Source organism: Bos indicus, chromosome 1 (genome assembly GCF_029378745.1).
Source record: "Bos indicus isolate NIAB-ARS_2022 breed Sahiwal x Tharparkar chromosome 1, NIAB-ARS_B.indTharparkar_mat_pri_1.0, whole genome shotgun sequence".
Taxonomy (NCBI): Eukaryota; Metazoa; Chordata; class Mammalia; order Artiodactyla; family Bovidae; genus Bos; species Bos indicus.
This window is the reverse complement of record NC_091760.1, coordinates 67,686,200-67,703,255: the sequence shown is the minus strand read 5'-3', so window position 1 is coordinate 67,703,255 and position 17,056 is coordinate 67,686,200. Positions and strand designations below refer to the sequence as shown.

Here is a 17,056-nt window from a genome sequence, read left to right as displayed (position 1 = left end):
TGAGAGTCCCTTGGACTGCCAGGAGATCAAACCAGTCAATCCTAAAGGAAATCAACCCTGAATATTCAGTGGGAGGACTGATGCTGAAACTCCAATACTTTGGCCACTTGATGGAAAGAGCCAACTCATTAGAAAAGACCCTGATGCTAGGAAAGATTGAAGGCAGGAGGAGAAGGGGACAACAGAGCACAAGATGGTTGGATGACATCACCAACTCAGCGGACATGAGTTTGAGCAGGCTTCGGGAGATGATGAAGGACAGGGAAGCCTGGCATGCTGCATTCCATGGGGTCGCAAAGAGTCAGACACAACGGAACAACTGAGCAGCAACAGCAAAGTGCTTTACCTTTGTAGTCCTCACAATAAACCTATGATTTAATAATATCCCTGTTTTAAGAAAAATGAGGCACCAAGACGTTAAGTAAACCTTTTTTTGAAATTGTACAGCTAAGAAAAGAATAACCTAAGCAGCCTGCCCCCCAGGCTTTAACTGCTGCTCTGTATGCCTGCAGAAGGCTCGGATACATGACTCCACAGCTAGGATGAAGGCCTTCTATCTGTGCTGAATCTTGTCTCACTCTGCCTTGAGTGAATCTCTAAACTGACCCCATCAGTTGTTCTGTCTCAGCCCAGGCATGGCAGCACTGTGCAGACATGTGTCCTTCCCTTAAGCGTGGGTATAAAAGACAGTCTTTTGGTAATGTGCTGGAATTCTATTTGAGCCCTTATACAATCTGATATTTTTAGTTGAATGAGTTTTCTGTCAGCTCACATTATGGTGATTAATTCTCTGGATTAGAACAGGCAAATCTGCTATGAACAGCCAAGTCCATTAAGATTATATCATTTTTTTATCTCAGTTTTCTGAGCACAAAGTCTTATATTTAAGATATCTAAGTTGTTTTACTTTTACCACTATAATTCAGTCACTAAATCTGACTACTTTTGTTTCAGGCTTTCTTCCATCTGTCTTAAAATGGTGGGTAAACATTAAAACTGATAAATTTTTAAATGTTTATTTAAAATAAACTCATTGTATGTGAATATAAATGACATTTTTATGAAAATAATTATATTCACCAATATTTTAATGTTAGGAGAGGAGTGGCATTGCTTTACGTTCTTGTAAGTCTCTTTAATGTCTGGCATGGCAACCAACTAGTCGGACACAACTAAGCACAAGAGTTGAATAGAGGAAAGCTGATTTTTTCTATCTGCGTCATTCAGTCTGTTGCGATTTGTTGGTTTGTTTGAAGTGTATGAAGAATATCTGGTTTCACATACATATGCAGCTGAAAAAGAGAGGAGCATTTTGGCAACCTTTCTAGATAATTGTGGATTTTTTTTTTTAATACTCCACCAAATTTGAGTTGTTTCTACCTCTAACGAGTAGTCTTTTAAAGGTTCATTAGTTACAGTAATCTGAACCCATAATCAATGAACCCTTCGTAGTAAAATCCATTGGTCTATCTTTCCTGGAATGGATCTTCAGTAGTGGTGTATAGATCTTCCAAATGTTGATGCATTTTTATTTACTTCATTATTTCGAAAAGTGACATTTGTAAATAGCATCACCATTCTTATCAGAAAAGTCTTTTAAGTTTTAGGAAGCTTTCTAGCTCATGTGTTTCAAGATACAAGTTTCCAAGATCATTTTTATTCTGTTCAGAATATTTTCTAATTTCCCTTGTGATGTTTTTCTTTGACTTATGGATTACTTAGAAGTGTAATGTTTATTTTGCAAATACTTGGGGATTTCCAGCTGTCTTTCTGTTATTCATTTCTAATTTAATTCCATTGTGTTCAGAGAACATACTTTGATGATTTCAGTCCTTTTAAATTTATCGCTTTACAGCCCAGAATATAGTCAGTCTTGATACATGTCCCACGTGCACTTGACAGTAATGTATATTCTGCTGTTTTTGTTTTATGAATGTCCATTAAGTTGATTACTCATGTCTCCCGTATCTTTACTGATTACCTGATACTTGTTTTACCCATTATATAGAGATAGATATTGAAATTTCTCAACTCGAGTTGTATATTTGTTTCTTTTTCATTTTAGGTTGGTCAGTTTTTGTTTTGTGTATTTTGTAACTAGTAACAGTTTAGGTTCATACACATTTAGGATTACTGTTTCCTCTTAATGGATTGATATTTTATCAAAATGTGATGATCCTCTCTTTTCTGAGTTCTTCCTTTTTCTGATGTCTGAAATCTACTTTGTTTAGTTTGCCTTTGGATAGTGTTAATAAGAAAAAGGGGTACTTGCACTATGATTCCATTTATATAAAATTGTGCTAAGTTGCTTCAGTCATGTCTGACTCTGAGACCCTATGAACTGTAGCCCTCCAAGCTCCTCTATCATGGGATTCTCCAGCAAGATTACTAGAGTGGGTTGCCATACCCTTCTGCAGGGGATCTTCACGATCCAGGTATCGAACCCATATCTCTTAGTCGCATGCATTGGCAGTCAGGTTCTTTACAATTTATAGTGACAGAAAATAGATCTAAGAAGGAGAGGTAGAGAGAGGTTACAAAAGGTTATAGGAAAACTTTTGGACATGACCGAAATGTCTGTCACCCTGATTGTAGTGATTGTTTTTCAGGTGTATATGTAGGTGAAAATTCATAAAATTATGCACTTTAAATATACACTGTTTATTGCACCTCGATTATACTTCAGTAAGGCTGTTTTTAAAAATGCAGTGCTACTAGTACTCTTTGGTTCCACAGCCTGACAACGACACTTTGATCACCATTGTTTTTGTGCCTTCAATGCAAATGTCAACACAGTGAAATAAGAAAATACCTCACAGATCACCTGAAATGGTCTCAGGGGTCCCCAAGAGGTCTGTGATCCTATTTAAGAATCTCTACATCATCCCTTCTGAAATTACTCTCTACTCTTCTAGTTCTGACTCCTCCTGTAATTAATTCTAAAATAGTTTCTTATGAAAATATTGAAATTATATTCACAACCATTTCATGACTTGAAATTGAAAGTGAAAGTTGCTCAGTCGTGTCTGACTCTTTGCGACCCCCATGGTCTATACAGTCCTTGAAATTCTCCAGGCCAGAATACTGGAGTGCGAAAGCCTTTCCCTTCTCCAGGGGATCTTCCCAATCCAGGGATTGAACCCAGGTCTCCCACACAGTAGCAGAAGCTGCTCTTTACCAGCTGAGCCACAATGGAAGCAGCTTTAAATTGTGTAAGGGAAATAGCATTGAAGACTCTCCCCAGTGTAACCGCAGCCTGTCTCCTCTGCATCTCCTTGCAATGCTGGACCACAAATGTGCTCTGTCTTCTGGCCTTTGCTCACGCTCTTCTCAATTTCTGCCTGTTAGTATTTAACTTCTTAGGGCCTGGCTCAGATTCACCCTTGGCTCAGAAGTCTTCTCGGCCACTCGTACTTACATCCATCTGTCCCTTGCCTTCATCCCTGTATGTTTTATTTGGATTGTTATTTAAACAGTGCATGACATAGATTGCCTGTATCTTGTTCCCCTAACAGCATTGTAAACTCTTTGGAAACAAAATTTTTTATTCCTCCAGACTGCTAACATAGTGCTGAATATATAATGAATATTTGAATGATTACATAAGTGTGTTTTTTCCCTAGTCTTACCATTTTTTGTTTTGCTGTTTCTTTGGTCTTTAGGACCCTTCACAGAATGTTTTAACTTAAACCCCAAGTTCACCCTCATCCAGTTTTCTGTGACTTCTAGTTAATCAATTGTAGCATTTGTCAATTTTGATAGGAAATTCTTAGCTCTCTTCAGCCTTATAACTAGCTTTATAAGTGTTTACTTATATCCTCTACTTATTCTTATTCCATGATAAATATATGATATTTATATACTGATAAATACACTGGCCAAAATGTTGGTATTGTTGGAAAATATCCTATAGCCTTAAAGGTGGCCAAAAATTATGATTTTGACACTTAACTAACTCTCATTTGGCACATAAAATTGGTCTGATTTTTTTAGCTGTACATCACATCATTGACTGATCTAAGCAATGCATTTTTTGGAACATTTTATTCTCTACTTTGCAAGGAAGGGAAGGGATTTGTGACAGTAACAAAATTTCTTTGACTCATTAGGTAAGAATGGCAGATGTTACATTTTATAGCCACCTATGAGTATCATTGTAATTGAAGCTATTGTGGACTTCCTTGGTGGCTCAGTAGTAACGAATCCACTTGCCAATGCAAGGGACACAGGTTTGATCCCTGATCTGGGAAGACCCCTGGAGAAGGAAATGGCACCTGCTCCAATATTCTTGCCTGGGAAATCCCATGGACAGAGGAGCATGGCAGGCTAGAGTCCATGGGCTTACAAAAAGCCGGACACAACTTAGTGACTGAACAACAACAACAATTGAAGCTATTAAGAATCAACATATAGCAAAGCGATTTGCCCCAAGAACATTTCCCAGGTGGATTCCATTTTATGTTGTGATTCAGATTGACTGTGGAGAGTCAGGAGCCTTGTTAAGTCACCAAGACACAGAATCTCAAAATGCAACACAAGGAAGATTAGTTCTAGCCTGTCTTGGGCTTCATAACATAGTTAATGAAAGTATGTTGAAATTGAGCCAGGTGGTTTAGTCATGTTCAAAGGGACTTGATGGTCAGTGATGCTTTCTAATGAGGCAAATTGGATGTTAGAATTTGGGTATTTATCCAAGCCTGTCTATAGGTAGAGTTAACTACCTCTTTTCTGTTTATGTTATGTATGGTAATTTTTTCAAGGAAAAAAGAGCCATAAGCACTTGCTAATTTATAGTGTTCATCTAAGGGGCTTCAGACAATAAAAAGAATCTGCCTGCAATACAGGAGACCTGGGTTCGATCCCTGGGTCAGGAAGATCCCCTGGAGAAGGGAATGGCTATACCCATTCCAGTATTCTTGCCTGGGAAACCCCCCTGGACAGAGGAGCCTGGAAGGCTACAGTCCTTGGGGTCTTAAAAGAATGGGACACCACTTAGAGACTCCACAACAGCATAGTTAATAATACTGTATTGTGTAATTGAAATCTGCTAAGAAAGTAGAACTTAAATGTTTTCACCAAAAAGAAAAAAAAGCAAGTATCAGGTGAAGCCTGGCCAGTGAGATGGAGAGGGTTAAGGTGTCAGAGAGATGAGAAGGACCTGGTCATTCAGGCCCATGATAGAGGGCATTTGGATGTAATTCTAACTGCGGAGCAAAGGAGGGGACAAGACTTAATATTTTAAGATCATTCTTTTTTTTCTTAATTAATACTACTTTTGCTGCTTTGAGGAGAAGGGGTCAGACAGACAAAGAATCAAAGTTCTTTGAGAGAGAGAGACCAAAAGAGAATAACCAGGTTGCATGTGGTAGGAACAGGGAGGGGTGTGTGTGGAAATGTCCAAAGAATTGACATCTGCATTGGGTCTCAAAAGAGAAATGTGAATTGGGGTGTGGGTAGTAAGTAGACTGGCCATGCAGAGGCAACAGCAGGAGCAAAGGCAGGGAGATGTGTGGTCCCTGATGGGAGAGCAGTAGAGAATGGTGGAGCATGGTCTCATATCCTGGAGAAGGGAATGACTGCCCACTCCAGTACTCTGGCCTGGAGAATTCCATGGACTGTATAGACTGAGCGACTTTCACGTTGCTTCCCTGGTGGCTCAGCTGGTAAAGAATCCACCTGCAATGCAGGAGAACTGGGTGTGACCCCTGGGTTGGGAAGATCCCCTGGAGAAGGGAATGGCAACCCGCTCCAGTATTCTGGCCTCATATCAGAATCTGTATCCCCTTTATGGTTCTGAAATGCAGTTTTCGGGTAATATAATTACCTCTACAAATAATTTTTTAAAACTATTAAAATACATGAGAATTTAAGAAGTGTGTGATTTAATGTGTCAATAATTCAATCATGGCTATACTAGAAGACATAATGAATTAATCAGATGTTTGTACCTATCTACAAGGAAAAGGTTCAGTTTTGAAGAATTAAGATAAAATTCCAGTGAATATTTCCAATATTTTATATTTAACATGTTGAAATGAGGCTAAATAAGTGTATTTGTATCTCTACACATACAGTCACCATGATGAGACAGTACCAGCACAGACTGATATTGGAGTATATATTTCCAACCCAAATGTCATATAAGTTTCAGTGCTGTTGGTGACTTATATTTCAAAGTGGTGAACTGCTCTGGATAAAGCTGCAGAAACACAAAAATACAATCCTTCCTCAACTTACTTAGTAATTGTGTTTCTGAAATTCAGCATGTATTAATACCATGCAGAAATCCTTTTGTTTTTGAAAGGATTATGTGAAATTAGAATTGGAACTCTAGTCTCAGATAACTGAGACAAGATCAGTTTTTCCAGTGTTATAAATGTTATACAAAATAAAACTTTTTTATATTGTGTTGAGCTGCATCCCTCATGCCCATTCACTGAATGCCAAGGCACCCCTGTCCTGTTTATTATGACAATCAAAAATGTCTCCACATTTTTTAACAATATTGTTAAAACGACAGAACTGCCCCGTAGTTTCCACATGCATAAAGTGGATATAACTACTTTCAGTTTCTTAGGATTAAATGAGATGATGCATATAAAATGTTGTGATTTGGGCCTGTCCAACCATATGGATTCAATAACCCCAAAGTGATAGCTTGTTAGCCTTTGAATATATAAATTTAGTGGTAAATAGAAGAGAATTCAGGACTGGAGATGAAGGTTTAGGAGTCGTGTATGTAGCTTGATTTAAACATTATAAAACAGCAGGCAGAAAGTTAAGATTCATTTTAAGAGGGATAAAAGTAGGGTTCCATGGCTTCCTAAAATCTACAAAGTCAAGAATAAGGAAATACGGCTAGGCAACAGTTCATAAGAAAAAGGCAAGAAATTCCCAACTCTGAAGAGCCTGAGGGGACAGTCAAAATAGGTACACTCAGTGTTGTCTGTTTTTTGACAAATTTACTTTAACTTACTCTCTCTGCCACTTTGCCCCAAACCCTCCTCCGTGTGGTTTTGCTCCCAGACAATTTGCAGCTGAATTTTAGGTAGTTTAGGTCACCCTGATGTAATCATTTCAAAATAATTTTTCCTTGTTTAGTGATACTGTGTTAGATAAGAGGTACGGGAAGCCTTGTGTCAGTTTTTCGTATGGTCACCCCCACACACACACCCGGTAGAACTTTCCCCTCGTGGTTTTTTCTGAAGCAGTGCTCTAGAACAGTCTCACCTGGGCTCAGTCCACTGACCCCCTGAAAGTGCATGTGAGAGTGTGTGTGTGTGTGTGTGTGTGTGTGTGTGTGTGTGCGCACTCATTTCTCTGAGAAAAGGGGTGTTGGTATTCCTTAAATTTCCAAAGAGGTGTATCTATAAGAAGATTGAGTGACTTAAACCAGCCTCTTCTTAGATGAGGCAGATCCCTGTTTTCTGTTTTTGTACTGCATGTCTTTCAGCTGCCTTTAAATTCCAAACTGAGGTATGATGAATTGTTCACCAAAGACCAGGTTTTTGGGACCTTCCCTAAGCTCCCTGCTTGGACCAGGTGCCCTTTTTCGGTGATCTCAGCATGCTTTCTGCTCACTTCTGTCAAAGCAGTTCTTCCAATCTATGGGACGAGTCCATTTATGGGACTATCTTCCATTATTAGATTTAAAAGGAGGGCCTGTGTTGTATTAATTTTTTGTATTCCAGACATTCAGCATTATACTAGATATGTAGTATGCTGTTATGTGCTTAGTTGCCCAGTCGTGTCCAACTCTTTACAACCCCATGGACTGTAGCCCTCCAGGCTCCTCTCCTGGGGGTTCTCCAGGCAACAATACTGGAGTGGGTTGCCATGCCCTCCTCCAGGGGATCCTCCCAACCCAGGGATTGAATCCAGGTCTCCTGCATTGCAGGCGAATTCTTTACCATCTGAGCCACCAGGGAAACTCAGATGCTCAAAAATGGTCTCGACCTGAACCATTTACAATAAGCCAACATATTCTTCTTTCCCTCCCAAGCAACCAAGATTTTAAGCACTTAACCTGAACCAGGTATTCCAATAGGCATTAGGAAATCAGGTAAGCTCCCTGCATGGAGTGTATGTGCTGTGTCCAGAGGGGACGTGACTTTTGCCAACCCCAGAGATGCTGCATGGAACCATATGCATGTATCATAGTGCTGACTTTTCAAAAACTCTGCCTTTAATAACAGATATCAGTTATATGCACATATTCTGCTGTCTTCATCACTGAAAACAAAAATGAAAATGGTTTTTCTAGTCTTCCTTAAAACCATCTATTAAAATGTCTCTCCAGAATCCTTTCTTTTCGAGTAATGTTAATGTTCTGCCTCTAAAAATAAAAAATGCAGATTGAAGAAACTGTTAAAGTAGTGTCAGTATTTAGGACAATGTTCTGCACCTAAAAGTGTTTTTTACTTTGCTTTATTCTTTAAAATTCAATAGGAAAAATTCATGATTCAGAAAATAAATAAAGCCAAACCTTTCTATCTGGTTCATTAGGGTGTCCTTTTCAGCTTGTACATATTTTAAGTTCCATGGATTTGAGTTTATGTCAAACTACATTTGTAGTTTTCCAACTTTTATTTAAAAGCAAGAACATTCTTTCTTTAAGCCTAAATAAAATCAAGCAGAGCAGTTTGTTGAAAGAAAGAGAACTAGACATAAGGAGTGCCAAGTTCAAAGTGCTGTCTCTGTTTTAAAGTTCTTTACACTTAGAGTTCATGACTAAGGAGCATAGCAATAGTGTTTCAAAATATGTGCTGTGTCTCCCCCACCTGGACACTCTGATTTAGTAGGGATGACCTAACGTTCCATAGTAAAGGCATCTATAGTTTTAAACAACTACACTAACCTAGGAGACAAACCTAGACAGCATATTAGAAAGCAAAAACATCACTTTGCTTACAAAAGTCTGTATAGTCAAAGCTGTGGTTTTTTCAGTAGTCATATACAGATGTGAGAGTTGGACCATAAAGAAGGTTGAACGCCGAAGAATAGATGCTTTCAAACTGTGGTGCTGGAGAAGACTCTTGAGGGTCCCTTGGACTGCAAGGAAATCAGATCAGTCAATCCTAAATGAAATCAACCCTGAATATTCATTGGAAGGACTGATGCTGAAGCTGAACCTCTAGTATTTTGGTCACCTGATACAAAGAGCTGACTCATTGGAAAGGACCCTGATGCTGGAAAAGATTGAATGAAGGCAGGAGGAGAAAGGAGCAACAAAGGATGAGACTTTTGGATGGTATCATTGACTCAATGGACATGAGTTTGAGCAAACTCTTGGAGATAGTGAAGGACAGAGAAGCATGGCATGATGCAGGCCATGAGGCTGCAAAGAGTAAGACACAACTGACCAACTGAACAACAACCTAGGAGAAGCCTTCTTTCATGTGGTCTTTGAAGTGCAAAAAGTTAATGTATTACTTATACCTCAAAATATCTACACTGTTTAGAGGGAATATGCCTTTCTGGATTCATGAGTTGAGCTTCAGAGATTAAAAAAAAAACAAAACTGTTTGCATCTCAGTCACTGTTCCTACTGCCTGAGTCACTTCCACCAGATATCCTCATTACTCCGTCTAGTGTTTATTGTCCGTCTCCAGCCTCTAAAATGTAGGCTTCATTTGGGTGGGCATTTTTGTCTGTTTTGTTCACTGATTGGTCACATGCTCTAGGAGAGTGCCAGGCGTGTTGTAGGCAGACATTAAATATTTGTTGAGTAACTGCTATTAGTGAGGTCATTCAGATATGTTGTTGGTTAAAAAGACTTCTTGGACTGCTCTGGAAACCTAAGCTCTTCCATCTGTAGTGCTTTCTATAAGAGAGTGGTTCCCATTGCCCCAAACCAGATGTGTAAGTGGAAATGTGTAACACTACTATACAGCAGAGTTGGTTGTTTCCTGATGGACTGTAACTTTATTTTCATAACAGGATGTGATATGGTCTGACTTTGGGTTTCCTGGAAGAAATGGACAGGAGAGTACATTGTGGATCGGCTCCCTGGGGGCCCATACACCCTGTCATCTGGACACCTATGGTTGCAACTTAGTATTCCAGGTACAAGGAAGGTAATGCATATGTGCATAGGCATGCAGGAGGGAGAGAGAGAGAGAAATGTATGTGTGCGTGTGTGTGTGTTTGTGTCTTTGTGTGTTGTACAGGAAAAGCAGTGACTATTGGGTAGGCAGCAGGACTCCCTGCTCCATTCTGTCAGCCTGTCTCATGACCAGGGCAAATCTCTTCATCTCTGGTTCAGTCTCCTCCTTTGTGAAACAAGGGGAGCAGTATGTATGGTGGTTTCTGTGTGCTGTGCCTCTCAGCCATGATCAGGATTGTTCTTAGAAAGCTCATCCAGAACTTCCAGGCATCCACTCCCAGTTCAGCTAGGCAGTTGTCTGCTTAGCTGGCTCCTTCTTCCACTTCTTTGAAAATAAAATTAGACTGATAAGGTCTTTCCAGCTCTGACATTCTAAACGTATTCTCCAAACGAGGCCAGGGGAAGGGAGCAGCTTTATCATCTCTAAGGCAAAATAAGACTTTATACTTCCTAGTTTAAGAAGAGCAGTCAGCTATCTTGAAAGGACAAGATAGCCCTACTGTAACTGCCAGGGGTCACTGGAGGGCTTAAGGACTTGTCTCAGAACTTGGTTCTTTTCTCTCTCTACTTCCCCATCTGTGGATTTCTGTATGTGTCTCTTCCCTTTTCACTTCTCCCTTCTTTGCCTCAGGTCCTCCCTCTGTTGGCTCCAAATATTGGTGTGTCTAATGTTTTGTGAGTTAAGATTTATCACTTCCATTTTCCAAAAAAAATAAATTTTAAAGTGACGAAACCATTTTACAGTTTTCTCTTTTTGCACATCCCTATATTATACTACTTTTTATTGTGTGGCATCATTTGTGCATTTCTCTTCCTTAATGAATCAATTTAACAAATGTTTAACTTAAGAAATTCACAGTCCAAACAGGGAGAAGTCTGAAAATTTAACTTGATGGACAGAACCCTGACAGGTTACTCTGGATAAGATAAGAATACAGAGATTTGAAAGAGTGGAGGTTATTCTAGGTAGCTCTAGCTATAGGAATGGAAACAGCTTATGAGGAGACTGACTTTGATTTGAGAATTATCTTACAAAGTAGATCTTGTCCCTGCAAAGGGGCTACTTAGGACATCCTTAGATACCCACTAGTTGCTACCCTACCTCCACCAGGTGTCTGCAGAGGAGATTCCAGAACTGAGTGAGAGATGGGCCAGGTGACCCCTGAGGTGGCTCCTGTATTCCTCGATGGATTGAATGAAAATGGGTGAAAACCGGCACTTCGCTGCTGCCTTCTTACATCTTTTGTCTCAAGTCTACAATACTAACTTGTATCTTTTTTTTTTTTCCATTAGGAAAAGATGGCATCTCTTTCCTCCTGAAGATACTCCTTTCCTTTATCCAACTAGAATCCCTTATGAAGAATCCAGTGTGTTCAGTAAAATCAATGTTGTCAATCCTGATTTAAAACGTTTTCCTCAGTTCCGGAAAGCTCGAAGACATATGGTCACTCTGAGCCCAGGACAGGTAAAGTGGGAGCTTTAAAACACTGGTGACCTGTCACTGGACACCCCAGCTATAACTTCTTTCAAGTCCTATGTCACGTGCCTCCCCACCAGTACAAATGATGACAGTGGTCCCTTCCCTGCTGCTCTGCTATTGGATGCCAGCTTCTCCAGCTGTAGGCTTCACACAGTCCCGGCTTCACAGGTCATGGAAGGGAAATGAGAGGAGGGTGCATGGCTCCTCCTGGTGGTGAAGAGGAGAATGGACTATGGACGAAGATCCAGGAGCTCAGTCATTTTTGTTTAGGTTAAGAGGAGGTGTCAAGGCATGAGTACTTGAGCACTTCTGAAACATTTATTTACAGTTAATATCTGTTCAACTACGTTAGAATCCAGGCACACAAACACAGGTTCAAGTGTATCCAGTTAGTGGGCCGACAACGGCAGATTGAACTAAGAATGATTTAGGGATTTAAGGGGTTTTTTTATTTTTTATTTTTTTTTAATTTTATTTTATTTTTAAACTTTACAATATTGTATTGGTTTTGCCAAATATCAAAATGAATCTGCCACAGGTATACATGTGCTCCCCATCCTGAACCCTCATCCCTCCTCCCTCCCCACACCATCCCTCTGGGTCGTCCCAGTGCACCAGCCCCAAGCATCCAGTATCGTGCATCGAACCTGGACTGGCGACTCGTTTCATATATGATATTATACGTATTTCAATGCCATTCTCCCATATCATCCCACCCTCTCCCTCTCCCACAGAGTCCAAAAGACTGTTCTATACATCAGTGTCTCTTTTGCTGTCTCGTACACAGGGTTATTGTTACCTTCTTTCTAAATTCCATATATATGTGTTAGTATACTGTATTGGTGTTTTTCTTTCTGGCTTACTTCACTCTGTATAATAGAAGTATAGTTGATTTACAATATTGTGTTAGTTTCAGATGTATAGCACAGTGATTCAGTTATATATTTTTTCAGGTTATATTCCATTATAATTTATTACAAGATATTGAATATAGTTCTCTGTACTATACAGTAAATCCCTGTTGCCTGTATATTCTGTGTGCAGTAGTTTGTGTCTGTTAATCCCCTGCTCCTAAATTACCCCTTCCCCCATAACCAGACGTGATACCCATAAGCTTGTTTTCTGTGTCTGGGAGTCTGTTTCTGTTCTGTATATAGATTTGTTTATCATTTTGTAGAGTCCACATGTAAGTGATATCATATATTTGTTGAGAATGATTTGCTTTTAAGCAAGAATGGATGCTGCTTTTGTGACTGACTGTCTCTGAAATATCTCCAAAGGTTTGGTGCTTAGTGCTTCTACCCAGTGGGGAAAATCAGCTCTACAACACTGGCATTTACGGTCAGATATTTTATTAACATTTACCGGGTTTTCTTAGTCTCTTAAGATTTTATTCCCTTGGTTATCCCTCTTACCTGCCTGTGTTCCTTCCTTTGCCCCCTTCTCACTGGCTGTTCCTGCCTCCTTTACACTCGAGTGCTCCAGCTCACACAGTCTGACTGTTTCCTCGTCTTGTCAGCAGTCACTCCCCATTCACCTATCCCCCCAGACCCTGACAGCCACTTCTCTGTTTTCTTTCTTTATAGATTTACCTATTCTGGACGTCTCATATAAGTGCAGTTGTGCAATCTGTGGTCTTTTATGTCTGGCTCCTTTCACATAGCATAATCTCCTCAAGGTTCATCCACACTGTAGAATGTTATTGGCTCTTCATTCTTTTTTTGGATGAATATGTTCCATTACAAATAGCTGAGGGAAGAAGAGAAGCTAAAGGCAAAGGAGAAAGGAAAGCTATACCCACTTGAATGCAGAGTTCCAAACAATAGTAAGGAGAGATAAGAAAGCCTTCCTCAGTGATCAATGCAAAGTAATAGAGGAAAACAATAGAATGGGGAAGACTAGAGATCTCTTCAAGAAAATTAGAGATACCAAGGGAACACTTCATGCAAAGATGGGCACAATGAAGGACAGAAATGGTATGGACCTAACAGAAGCAGAAGATATTAAGAAGAGGTGGCAAGAATACACAGAAGAACTGTACAAAAAAGATCTTCATGACCCAGATAACGACGATGGTGTGATCATTCACCTACAGCCAGACATCCTGGAGTGCAAAGTCAAGTGGGCCTTAGGAAGCATCACTACGAACAAAGCTAGTAGAGGTGATGGAATTCTAGTTGAGCTCTTTCAAATCCTAAAAGATGATGCTGTGAAAGTGCTGCAGTCAATATGCCAACAAATTTGGAAAACTCAGCAATGGCCACAGGACTGGAAAAGGTCAGTTTTCATTCCAATCCCAAAGAAAGGCAATGCCAAAGAATGTTGAAACTACCGCACAATTGTACTCATCTCAGATGCTAGCACGGGGCTTCCCTGGTGGCTCAGAGGTTAAAGCATCTGTCTGCAATGTGGGAGACTGGGGTTCAATCCCTGGGTCAGAAAGATCCCCTGGAGAAGGAAATGGCAACCCACTCCAGTATTTTTGCCTGGAGAATCCCATGGACGGAGGAGCCTGGTAGGCTACAGTCCATGGGGTCTCAAAGAGTTGGACATGACTGAGCGACTTCACTTTCACTTCACTTTCAGATGCTAGCAAAGTAATGCTCAAATTTCTCCAAGCCAGGTTTCAGCAGTACAAACCATGAACTTCCAGATGTTCAAGCTGGATTTAGAAACGGCAGAGGAACCAGAGATCAAGTTGCCAACATCCATTGGATCATCGAAAAAGCAAGAGATCCAGAAAAACATCTACCTCTGCTTTCTTGATTATGCTAAAGCCTTTGACTGTGTAGATTACAACTAACTGGAAAGTTCTTCAAGAGAGGAGAATACCAGACCACCTTACCTGCCTCCTGAGCAATCTGTACGCAGGTCAAGAAGCAACAGTTAGAACTGGACATGAAACAACAGACTGGTTCCAAATCAGGAAAGGAGTATGTCAAGGCTGTATATTGTCACCCTGCTTATTTAACTTATATGCAGAGTGCATCATGCAAAATGCTGGGCTGGATGAAGCACAAGCTGAAATCAAACCTCAGATACGCAGATGACACCACCCTTATGGCGGAAAGTGAAGAGGCACTGAAGAGCCTCTTGATGAAAGTGAAAGAGGAGAGTGAAAAAGTTGGCTTAAAACTCAACTTTCAAAAAACTAAGATCATGGCCTCTGGTCCCATCACTTGGTGGCAAATAAATGGGGAAACAATGACAGACTTGGGCTCCAGAGTCACTGCAGATGGTGACTGCAGCCATGAAATTAAAAGACACTCTTGGAAGAAAAGCTATGACCAATCTAGACAGCATATTAAAAAGCAGAGACATTTCTTTTCCGATGAAGGTCCATGTAGTCAGAGAATGGTTTTTCCAGTAGTCATGTATGGATGTGAGAGTTGGATCATAAAGAAAGCTGAGCACCAAAGAATTGATGCTTTTGAACTGTGGTGTTGGAGAAGACTCTTGAGAGTCCCTTGGACTGCAAGGAGATCCAACCAGTCAATCCTAAAGGAAATCAGTCCTGAATAGTCATTGGAAGGACTGATGCTGAAGCTGAAACTCCAATACTTTGGCCACCTGATGTGAATAACTGACTCATTTGAAAAGACCCTGATGCTGGGAAAGATTGAAGGCAGGAGGAGAAGGGGACAATAAAGGATGAGATGGTTGGATGGCATCACCGACTCAATGGACATGAGTTTGAGCAAGCTCCAGGAGTTTGTGATGGACGGGGAAGCCTGGAGTGCTGCAGTCCATGGGGTCGCAAAGAGTCGGACACGACTAAGCAACTGAACTGCCTGTTGTTCCATTATGTGAATATACATTTTATTTATCCATTAAACACCTGATGGGTATTTGGGTTGTTTCCACTTTTTTGGTTATTATGATAATACTGTTATAAATATTTGTGTACAAGGTTTTGTAAGAACATATATTTTCAGTTCTCTTGAGTATTTATGTAGGAGTGGAATTGCTGGGTCATATGTTAATTCTGTGTTTTAACTTTTGGGGGAATTGCCAAACTGTTTTCCATAGCAGCTGCACCATTTTACATTCCCACCAGCAATCTATGTGGGTTCTAATTGCTTTACATCCTCTCCAACACTTGTTATCTTCCTTTATTATTATTACTATTATTATATTACTACAACTGTAGCCATTTTAGTGGGTGTGAAGTGGCTGCTAATTCTTTTTTTTTCTTTTACTTTAATAGCCAAATTCAATGAGTATTTCTGTCCATTGTATCAGTTTTTCACATCATTCTCTTTCCTGAATCCACCATAAACTGGGCCCCCTCCTACCTCTGTACTGAAAGTAAACTCTGTGATAGGAGATTCGAGGCCTCCTAATGACTAAAGCCAGTGGCTGTAGTGGCCATTTTCAGTGCCTGATTCTCCTGAAAGGAGCGCTCTTCCCACCTCCACCTTGTCTGTAGCAAGTGCTACCATTTTCTAAATCCAAACCCAAAAGTTTCTACTCTACTTGGCCTTTCACAGGCTCTTGTAGTGAGTCTGGACAAATACAGTCCTTCTTGGCTCTGCCCATTGCTTTCGTTTGCTATTCCTTCCTGTTTAAATCTAAACATTTACTAAGTGGACCATTGCAGGACTCTCTTGTCCTTCCAGACTTTCCCATAATGTCACTATTTTAACCGTCCACTTACTCAGAACTCAGGAACTTGTAATGCCTACAGGATATAAAATCCAGATTCTTTATTCTGAATTCAGGGCCCTCCACTGGCCCTAACCTGATTCTCCTACTTTATTCCCCAGTATTCCTTCTGCAGTGGTAAAACCGGCCTGCTTGCTGTCCCTCGACAGTCCCGCCTCCCTTGCCCCTTTCCCCCTCCTGGCACGTCCTCGTTCTCTCCCAGTCGTGGCTCAGATCACACTTCCTTCATCCAGGTTGCCCCTGACCTCCCTAGTTTGTGCCTGCTTCTCTCACCTCTGAAATTCTCTACCACCAGTGTCCACTCCTCTGATTTACCCTTGTATAATGCCACTGTTCTATATATTATTTTTTCATTGGCTAGATTTTATACTGTGAGAAGTCAGAAACTATGTCCTGTATTTTTATGTATGCCCTTTCTCAGAACTCATACAATTCTTATGTGATGGAAAGGAGGAAGAGTTACAATCTCAGAATCCTTTACCAAGATTTGGATGCAGACAGAGACGGTCCAGCATAAAGGAGAGTAGAGACTGGAGAAGCTGGTAATATCCTTTGTGAAAAAGTGAAAGTGTTAGTCGCTCAGTCGTGTCCAACTCCTTGTGACCTCATGGACTTGTAGCCCGCCAGGCTCTTCTGTCCGTGGAATTCTCCAGGCAAGAATACTGGAGTGGGTTGCCATTCTCTTCTCCAGGGGATCTTCCCATCTGAGCCACCAGGGAAGCCAATATCCTTTATAGAACATGCAAACTTGTTAATTTTTTTTTAAAGGAATAAAAGGATTATGGGAGCTTTTTCTTACTTTTCCC

General features: G+C 40.4%; 2 protein-coding genes across 5 annotated transcripts in view; one reads left to right on the top strand and one right to left on the bottom strand.

Annotated features, from left to right (window-relative positions):
* HSPBAP1 (HSPB1 associated protein 1) overlaps nucleotides 1–17,056 on the top strand; it is a 57,408-nt gene that overhangs the window by 36,271 nt on the left and 4,081 nt on the right. For all 4 annotated transcript variants that reach the window (XM_070800038.1, XM_070799978.1, XM_019956459.2 and 1 more), the window contains 2 exons: nucleotides 9,940–10,076; nucleotides 11,399–11,570. In XM_070800038.1, the coding sequence (XP_070656139.1) occupies nucleotides 9,940–10,076; nucleotides 11,399–11,570 (309 nt within the window). The remainder of the gene's footprint in view (nucleotides 1–9,939; nucleotides 10,077–11,398; nucleotides 11,571–17,056) is intronic.
* The window catches only part of PARP14 (poly(ADP-ribose) polymerase family member 14), a 60,914-nt gene continuing 56,180 nt past the window's right edge, over nucleotides 12,323–17,056 (bottom strand). The window contains exon 18 of the transcript XR_011569621.1: nucleotides 12,323–16,979. The gene's annotated coding sequence lies outside the window, so the exon portion shown is untranslated. The remainder of the gene's footprint in view (nucleotides 16,980–17,056) is intronic.